This window comes from Elephantulus edwardii, unplaced genomic scaffold (assembly GCF_000299155.1).
Source record: "Elephantulus edwardii isolate Elephantulus edwardi_28Jun2011 unplaced genomic scaffold, EleEdw1.0 scaffold00026, whole genome shotgun sequence".
Classification (NCBI taxonomy): domain Eukaryota; kingdom Metazoa; phylum Chordata; class Mammalia; order Macroscelidea; family Macroscelididae; genus Elephantulus; species Elephantulus edwardii.
The window spans coordinates 12,131,541-12,141,797 of record NW_006399776.1 but is presented as its reverse complement, the minus strand read 5'-3'; the positions used below and the strand labels follow the sequence as shown (position 1 = coordinate 12,141,797).

Here is a 10,257-nt window from a genome sequence, read left to right as displayed (position 1 = left end):
CCAGGAATAGATGGTATACCAATTGACAAATTTCAACTAACAGATGCTGCCCTGGACGTGCTCACCAAGTTGTGTCAAGAAATCTGGAGAACAACCACTTGGTCAACTAACTGGAAGAGATCTATATTTGTTCCCATTCCAAAGAAGAGTGACCCAACAGAGTGTGGAAACTATAGAATGATATCATTGATTTCACATACAAGCAAGATTCTCCTGAAAATTATCCAAAAATGACCGGAACAGCATATCAGCAGAGAATTGCCAGAAGTCCAGGCTGGGCTTAGAAGGGGTCGTGGTACTAGGGATTTTGTAGCTAATGTTAGATGGATCTTAGCTGAAAGCAGGGAATACTAGAAGAATGTCTACCTGTGTTTCATTAATTATGCAAAGGCATTTGCCTGTGTGGATCATAACAAACTGTGGCTGACTCTGAGAAGAATGGGAATACCAGAACACTGGATTGTGCTAATGAGAAATGTATACCTGAACCAAAAAGCAGTTGTCAGAACAGAGCAAGAAAACACTGCATGGTTCAAAATTGGGAAGGGTGTATATGCCAGGATATGTCCTGTCTCCATACCTTTACAACCTGTATGCAGAACAGATTATCTGGGAGGCTGGGCTCGATGAGGAGAAATGAGGCATCAGGATTGGTGGAAGATCTAGCAACAATCTGTGTTAGGCAGATGACACAACCCTGCTTGCTGAAACTGAGGAGGACCTGAAGCGCTTGCTGCAGAGGCTCAAGGACTGTAGCCCTCAATATGGATTGAGGCTCAATGTCAAGAAGACAAAGATTCTCACCACTGGACCAATTGACAGTATCAGGATGGATGGTGACGAGAATGTGATTGTTCACAGCTTTAGTTTGCTTGGCTCCACAGTCAACACTCTTTGCACTCGCAGCCAGGATTAAAAGACGTTTTGCAAGGGGAAAGTCTGCTGTTAGGGACCTCTCCAAAGGACTGAGGAGCAATGATGTCTCTCTGGAGACTAAGGTGTGTCTGATACAGGCCATGATCTTTGCAATCACTTGTTACGCATCAGAGTGTTGGAAAATGACTAGGGAGGATAGAAGGAGAATTGATGCCTTTGAGCTGTGGTGCTGGAAAAGAGTACTGAATGTACCATGGACTGTTAAGTAAACAGATTCATCTTGGAGAGGGTTAAAGCTAGCTACTCCTTGGAGGCAAGGATTCTGAGGCTTCATCTGACATACTGTGGACATGTTGTAAGGAAGGACAGGTCCTTGGAGAGGGACATCATGCTTGGGAGGGTGGAGGGACAGCGCAGGAGGGGAAGACCTATGAGTTGGATTGATTTCAGTGACTGGGGTAATCGGGATGGGTATGTTGAAGACAGTGTGATTGGCACAGGATAGAGCAGGGTTTAGGGTTGTTGTATATATTGTCGCTATGAGTCACAAGCAACTCGACAGCACATTACAACAATAACATGACACCAGAGATATCATTGCTGATGTCAAATTGATCCTGGCTGAAAGTAAGGAATATCAGAATAATGTACATTTGTGCTTTATTGACTATCCAAAGGCCTTTGATTGTGTGGATCACGACAAGTTGTGGTTGACATTGAGAAGAATGGGAATTCCAGGGTATTTGATTATTTCCTGTGGAACCTTTGTCTGGACCAGAAGGCTGTTGTGTGAACAGAACAGGGGAGCACTGCATGATTTGAAATTGGGAAGGAAGGGTTCTAGGGTTGTATTCTCTCTCCATATGTATTCAATCTTCATGCTGAGCAACCTGTTGTACTCTATGAGGATGCGTTTGGCATTAGGATCAGAGGGAGACTCATCAATAAACCTGAGTTATGCAGATGAAACAACCTTGCTTGCTGAAAGTGAGGAGGACTTGAAGCACTTGTTGCAGAACATCAAGGAATGCAGCCTTGGGTATGGATTGCATCTCAATTTCAAGAAAACAAAAATTCTTACTACTGGACCAATAGGTAGTGTCATGATGGATGGAGAGGACATTGAAACTGTCTGCAACTTCATCTTGCTTGAATCCATACCCATGGTATGAGTAGTCAGGAGATAAAGAGACACATTGCAGTGGGAAAATCTGCACTTAAGAAACTTTCCAAGTTACTGAGGTGTAGTGATGTCAGTTTGAAGGCTAAGGTGAGTCTGATTCAGGCCATAGTCTTTTTGATTACTAGTTATGCATTTGAGAGGTGGACAATTAATAAGGATGACAGAAAAAGAATTAACATCTTTGAGCTGTGGTGTTGGAAAAGAGCACTGAACATTCATTCCATGGACAGCCAAGAGGAACAGCTATGAAGGCAAGAATGTTGAGGCTTCACATACTTTGGATATGTTGCTAGGAGGTGCTACTCTTTGGAGAATATCATGCTGGGAAGAGTGGAAGGTTGGCAAAGGAGAGGAAGACCATCAGTTAGGTGGATTGATATGGTGACTGCTGCAATGGGATCTCGTGTTTCAGGAAGTATGAGGATGGTAAAGGATAGAATAGGTTTCAGATCTTTTGTTCACAGGGTCACTATGAATCGTGCTTGACTCACAGCACATAACAACAACAACAATACAACAACAGCAACAACAGCAGGTATTTGTGAGATGAGATGGACCAGCTTTGGCCCCTTTGAATCAGATAATCATATTGTATATTATGCAGAGTTTGAAAAACAAAAGAAAAATGAGGTTGCATTCATAATCAAAAAGTCAATTTCAAGTTCTATCCTGAAGTATAATGTTGTGATAGGGTAATAGCCATACAAGGAAGACCCATTACCATGACTAATATTCAAATATAACTCCTACATCTAGAGCTAAAGAAAAGAAATGGAGAATTTTTACCAAATCTTACAATCCTAAATTGACAGAACATGCAATCAAGATGCATTAATGATAATTGGGGACTGTGATAGTTTTTACAGGAGCACAATTAAATGTTCTAGAATTAACCATTTATACAGGGTGATAGGTTGAATCATGTCCTTTCAAATACATATGTGTAATTTGAAAGGTATTTGAAAGTACTTGAAAGTAGCAATCTCTTTTAATCTGATAAACTGTACAGCTGTAAAAAAGATTTAAAGTAAGCTAATGGCAATCAGGCAAGGGGAGTTTCTGGGGTCCTTTTCATTGTGTTACTGTTCTTTTTGCCCTTAAAAAGTGTGTGAGCAGCCCTAACCCTTAGAGTAAGGGTAAGTAAGAGTGGAGCCTGCAGAGCCTGCTCTAGGCAGTAGCTTAAAATCCTGTAGGGCCCTCAGGCCTGCAGCCCTCTGGCCAGTCTTTAATTGTTGTGGTGAAACATTCTTCTAGGTTGTTTTGCCCACTTGGGGTACAAAGGTTACTCGTGGTTGCTGTGAAGCCCAACAATGTGACACTATGAGTCAAATGTGATAATCATTACCCATGGTGGACAGGGGAGCTCCCTCATTAAAACAAACTTGGTAGCAGGAGTGGCATCCACTTCTATAATAGCTTGCTTCTGGTAACCTTATGAACCTGGAGAAAGGACGAAAGTTTTACCAGTGTCCAGGTTTTCTGTTCATAGGGTCGCTATGAGTCACCTACTACTCAACAGCACTTAACAACAACAACAAAACAACTTTAAGTCTGTCCCAGACCTGATTTCATGTAAGCTGATTCCCTGAAACATCTTTATCTCACAAAACATAAAAGTTTCATTTTATGTTTTTATGAAAAACCAACAGAGATGAGAGGACCACAGTACTTCCAAGACAGATGAACTAGGAGCAAAGTATGTTCTTTAAATCTAGGTCCCTGTGCTGGGAAATTGATACAGGGGAAAGGCAAGACACATGAACATATCCAAGGAATGTTGGGCCTACTGATGCTGAAGGAAATAAAGATTTCCTCCAGCACCATCGGAGGGAGAAAACCTTATTCCAGAGCTGGTTGACTATGAGAGGATCTCAACCCTTCTAAGACAATTTACTAAGATGTCAAAACCCAAACTAATAAACACATTGCCTTGTGAAAGCCCACCTGAGAGCTGAGCAACATTCCACACTGACCGCATCTTCAGAGAGACATTCCAATCTGCCTGGTGTAAGGCGACTTTGGCCAATCAGAAAAGAGCATGACCACCAACCACATCCTGCATGACTGAGCAGCTCCATATTTGGGAACTAATAAAGGGCAACCTATGGACACCCTCCATGGAGAACTGTCAACCAGGCTGACCACTCTTCCCCTAACCCCTTCTTAGAAAGTTTGGCCTGTAATTTCCTCATTTGCAACTTTGCTGCCTGACTCTGCCTTTCTCTGGCAGTAAACCTGCCCGAGAGCCATTAATAAACCTTTTGTTTCTCTTCACCTGGTTCTCTGTGCTTTTTTCACCTTCACCTTGGACTAATGGTGACCCTGTATGAACAGGGTAGGATTACATCATAGGGTGTCCAAGTAAGTTGGAAGGATGAATTCCTAAGCAGAATGCCACATTTTCTCCTTAAGAGTAGCTGGTGCCCTTACCGTCTGCTTCTAGCTTCCTAGACAGGAAAATTTGCTGTCAAGGATCTCTCCAAAGTGATAAAAAGCAAGGATATCAGTTTAAAGATTAAAGCACATTTGTTCCAGTCCATGGCATTTTCAATTGCTTCCTATGCATCTGAAAGGTGGGCAATAAATAAGGATGAGAAAAGAAGACTTGATGCCTTTAAATTGTACTGTAGCAAAGAGTACTCAATATCCCGTGGATATGCAAGAGAACAGACAAATCTGTCTTAAGGCAAGTGCAAGTAATATACTCCTTAGAGGCAAGGATGGTAAAATTTTGTCTACATACATTGAATTTGTTATCATAATAAGCCAGTCCTTGGAAAAAGACATCATACTAGGGAGTGGTTGAGAGTCAGCAAAGTGTTATAGCAAAACTGTGACTCAGAAATGACCAGGGACATTCTCAGAGAACTGAAAAAGGAAAAAATTATTAGCTAGTGCCCCAGAGGAACTCTTGTTCTAAAGCTCTGGGCTTCAAATGGCAGGTAGGCATTCCTTTTATACTGAGTCTGCACTAGGACATAAAAATGTGTGGGATTCCTTTTGTAGGTGTGGCTCCTTTGAGGAATAAGGGCTGGGGGAAGGGCATGCCTTAGAAATGAGGAAGGGGGGGCAGGAAGGAAAATGTACAACAATGAATGAATGGGGGAAAATTAAATGGTAAGAATATGCTACAAAATACATATATGTTGCATTAAAAAATCATTACTATAAAAAAAAAGAGGAAGTACATGGGGTGGGGAGAAGACACCGGGGTTCTTTTTCCAGGGGCTAAAATTCCTTAATGAATTTCCCTTTCAGGAGAATACAATTTTCAATGAGACTGATTTACACAGTGACTGTAATTATGGGCTCCAACATATTGGAGATCATGAAGATGCAGTAGAATAGCGCAAAGTTCTATCATTCATAGGATTACTGTAAGTCATTAGTGACTGTAACTGGGCAGCACCTAATAATAGAACCAGTTTTTAAATTAAAGAGAATAAATTTCTACTTGTTTTTTTAATTTTTTTTATTTTATTATTTTCGTGTGCGTGTACTGTCAAATCAGATCTGACTGGTACAGGAGGAGATTGCCCCTCCTTCCCTGGCAGAGCATCGGGTGGATTCGAACCGTGAGCCTCTGGGATTGCAGTTGCAGCTCCTTGCCACTAGGCCACCAGAGCTCCCCAAATTTCTACTTGTTAATGTCATTCACTTGTAGCTTCTATTATATATCAGCAGTAAGTAAGCAAGAGTTATGGTCTTTAAAATAGAATCATTTTTTCTTTCATGTTCTTAAAATACCAAAATTTGAGGAAAAGAAATTTAACATAGATTAAAGGAGGGAAGAACTGACGTCCTAGCAAGGCACTCCGGTGACATGGTCACTAAAGTACTCAACTGTTAACCCAAAACACTGGCTATTTGGGAGAAAGTGGTGGCACTCAGCTTGCCTGAGGATTTACAGCTTTGAACACTCTATGACACAGTTGTCCTATTCTGTCCTGAACAGGGGTGCTATGTTTGGTTTCCTGTTTCTGTCAATTGTCTCAGGAGATTTGAGATTCTCTACCAGCGTAGATTAAGCGCTGGTGGCTTAGTGGCAAGAAGCTACGCTGCAATTCTGAAGACACTTGGTTTGAGGCCACCAGCTGCTCAGAGGGCGAAGGATAGGGAATCAATCTCCTCCTGTGATTAACTTGCCTCTGAAAACTCGCCTGAAGGTCAGTTGTGGGTTGGTTCCGCCTCGATGGTGCACAGCAACAATCTAGCATATATGGGAGACACTATTAACTCATTTACTGAATTATTCTCTATTTACTGAATGCCTAGTATTTTCGAAGAGTTGGGGACAAATAATCAACAATTTCAATCCTTGAACAACTAAATTGTAGGGAATGACAGTTCTGAAGGCTAGCTTTTTCTAAGTCTGTAGTTCCAGGATTCCCTTCGACCTAAGCTAGAACTGTATTTACAAATATTGTAGTCAGATAACAGTGGGAATTCTGCTCGCCAAGTTGGGGGGGGGGGGAAACTGGTGGAACTAAGTCTTTTTGTAGGCCAGCCTCCACGTGGATCTGCTATAGCTAAAATGGCGTGTGGAAGCATTTTTAAATCGCGCGCTCTGGCTGGCTTCCCAAGACTCGGGAGGGGTGGGATAGATTGCAAGACATTGGTTCTCCCAGCCGTCAGCCCTCCCCTGTTTTAGGCACTGGGGAGGATAAGAAATGCATGATAATCAGGTCTATCCCTGGTGAGCATGAAGAAGATTACCTGCCCGCTGAGCTTTATGCGGACACCCGTCAAGTCACCACTACTTCCTGGTTGCTCTGCCCTTAACAGACATGGCGGCTGTTTAGCTTCAGTCAGGCTCACTGCGGTTGCTCAGAAAGCCAAGGTCGGGCAATCGAACTACAGCCAGTCTCTGCCGCGGAGCTGCAGGGTGAAGCCTGGATTGCAGCGAGTCTCTGCCCTAGCTGTGCAGCTAGGAAAGAAGAGGGGATAAGCGCAAGCCAGAAAAGACGTGAACCCAGGGCCGTGCAGCTGTGTGCTCATCCACTATCCCCTGGCACCAAGGCTGCTCGAGCTCCAGGGTGTTTTTTCCTTGTTTGTCCCCGCCACATCCTGTTCCCTGGCCCAACATGATATTGACTAAAGCCCAGTACGAGGAAATAGCCCAATGCTTAGTGTCTGTGCCGCCTACCAGGCAAAGCCTGAGGAAGCTGAAGCAGAGGTTCCCCAGGTAAGTGCCCATCTCTCCTTCACAGCTCCTTGCCTTCAGTGGTGCTGTTTGGACAACCCAGCCAACGCTTAGGAACCACGTGTCACCACATTAGTGGGGAGGAACATATGTCAGGCGGTAGCAGATCAAGGGATGGTGGGAGAAAGGCTTCCTTCACCTGTTTTCCACATGGAATTTTTGAGTTCATAGCAGCTTTACAAGGCCTGGCAATTAAAATCAACAAATGTTTATTCAAAATTTACTAGAAAGTAGATGATGGATGTAGATAGGAGTTACTTAAAATGTTCAGGGAGTTCTGGGTGGGTAAGGTTTTGTGCTGCCAACTCATCATTCGAATGTATTAGCTGCTCCTTGGATGAAAGATGGGCCGTCTCCTCCAGTGCTATTTACAACCTCTAAAAACCCTCTGGTGGGGAGCTCTGGTGGTCTTAGTGATAAGGAGTTGTGCTGCCAATCCAAAGAAAGGTGGTTAAAATCCACCAGCAGCTCCACAATCACCTGTGCGATTGATTGCCTTTGAAAACCTATAGGAGGGTCAGCTATGGGTGAGTTCTGACTAGGCAGTTCATAACAAAACAACCTTGCTGGAGGGTCAGCTAATGAGTGTTTCTGACTTGAAGGCTATGAGTTACTTTTTGTTTCTGTGGTTGTTAGTTTTTTTGTTTCTTTAAGTATTCAGTAATTGATTGACTTAAAAAAACCCCACAAAACAACCCCTCATTGTGGTCAGGTTGAACTTATTGCAGATGTTACAGTGAGTTTTTGGAAGGTGTGAAATCCACCTTCCCCCCCACCCCTGAGCTGCTGGTGGATTTGAACTGTCAGATGGTTGCAGTCTTTTGTTAGCAAGGCAACACCCTATGGACTATTCCACCAGACCTTCATAGTTAATTAACAAATGTGAGCTATGAATGTTAAGGTAGCAAGGGCTCGCTCAAAGTGGAAAGACAAATTGTAGATTCAAAGAAAATGAGAGAATGTTGAATAGTTGGCAATTGGAAACAATGGCAAGACCTAAAAGAAGCCCCTACTGTTTGTTGAATGTCAACCAGTAAAACCAGTAATGCCTGAAAGGGACCTCAAGCTTTCCCAGACTCTTTCTAGAGAGGACTACTTCAAGGAATCCACTCTTTATCATGAACCATTTGAACAGCCACGCCTGAATAATGTTTCTTCTTATATTCATGTCCCGCATACTCATATCCACCGTTTCATTGTATGTGGTTTCAGTTACCACTAGTCATTCACAATCTGAAAAAATTAAATGGAAAATTCCAGAAAGAAACAGATTGTGAATTTTTAATTGCATGCCATTCTAAGTAGCAAAAAGGAATCGTGCACCATTCTGTTCTGTCCACCCAATATGTGAATTGTTCCTTATCAAGCATATCCACCATATATGTACTACCCACCAGTTAGTCAGCCCCCAAGAGGTACTCAGTAGCAGTATTTGTTTTCAGATTGACCATGGTGGTATTTCAGTGCATGTATGGTTTTACACTGAACATTTTATTTTTGTGTTTTTGTTAGTTGCCCTTGAGTCTACTCTTATGCAAATGAGGGTAGACTCAATGACCCTATGAACCACAAATTAAAACTTTCCCCTTTCCTGTGTTATTAATATCTCGTGGTGCCTAATTTATAGAAATGAAATTTATCAGAGGTGTGCACAAGAAGCCCTGGTGTCATAGTGGGCTATGTGGGGTGGATTTACTTTCCTTTGGTTTTTGGATGTAGGAAAAAACATACTTCTATACTACCATTATGTTTCAGGCATCCACTGGGGGTTCTTGGAACACATTCTCTCAGATAGAGAAAGACTATTATTTTTTTAGGGAGCTGTGATAACTTAGTGATAAGAAGCTGCCAAGTAGAGGCATGTGGTTCTGCTCCAAGAGAGACAGATGGGCAGTCTCCTCTGGTTTGATTAACTGCTTCTGAAAACCTGCTGGAGAATCAGCTATGGGTCAGTTCCCACTAGATGATGCATAACAACAATTCTAGTTTATAATGCTTTCACCCTCTCACAGCTCCCCATACATGTTTGTTCAATGATATTAGATTTTGCCAACTAAAGAAGACATTTCTAGAAAATTTAAACTGTCATAAAGTTCAGTGTATGAGAGTTATGACTAGAAGAGATCCATATTTATTTCCATTAAAAAAAAAGTGATCAGCAGAGTGTGGAAATTATTGAACAATATCACTGGTATCACATGTTAGTAAAATTCTGCTGAAGATTATTCAGAAATGACTGAAACAGTACATTGACAGAGAACTACCAGAACTACAAGATGGATTTAGAAGAGGTTGTGGCACTAGAGACATTGTCACCAATTTCAGGTGGATCTTGGCAGAAAGCACAGAGTACCAGAGGAATATCTATTTGCATTTCATTGACTATGCAAAGGCATTTGGCTATGTGGATCACAATAAATTGTGGCTGACCTTGAGGAAGATGGGAATCCTAGCACACTCGATTGTGCTTATGCAAAAGCTATATTTGAACTAGGATGCAGCCCTCAGAACAGAGCAAGTAAACACTGCATGGTTCAAAATCAGGAAAGGAGTACGTCAGGGATGTATACTATATCCATACCTTTTCAGTCTTTATGCGGAACAGATCATTTGGGAAGTTGGGCTTTATAAGGAGGATGGTGACATCCGGATTGGAGGAAGACTCATTAATAGCCTACGTTTTGCAGGTGATGCAACCTTGCTTGCTGAGACTGAAGATGACCTGTAGCGCTTGCTGCAATATGGATTGAAGCTCAACATCAGGAAGACAAAGATTCTCACCACTGGGCTAATAGGCAGCACCATGATAGATAGAGAAGAGATTGAGGTTGTTCACAGTTACAGCTTGCACAGCTTCTTAATTTTGACATCAGCAGTCAGGAAATCAAAAGACGAATTGCGTTGGGAAAATCTGCTGTCAGGGACTTCTCCAGAGCACTGAAAACAACGGTATCAGTCTAGAGACTAAAGTGCACCTAATCCAGGCCATGGTCTT

The 10,257-nt window shown here is 42.3% G+C and overlaps 1 protein-coding gene across 1 annotated transcript in view; it reads left to right on the top strand.

The window, feature by feature from the left end:
- Positions 1-7,143: 7,143 nt before the first annotated feature.
- The window catches only part of LOC102845519 (chromosome unknown open reading frame, human C15orf41), a 318,114-nt gene continuing 315,000 nt past the window's right edge, over positions 7,144-10,257 (top strand). Inside the window, exon 1 of the mRNA XM_006883042.1 lies at positions 7,144-7,244. Within this exon, the coding sequence (XP_006883104.1) occupies positions 7,144-7,244 (101 nt within the window). The remainder of the gene's footprint in view (positions 7,245-10,257) is intronic.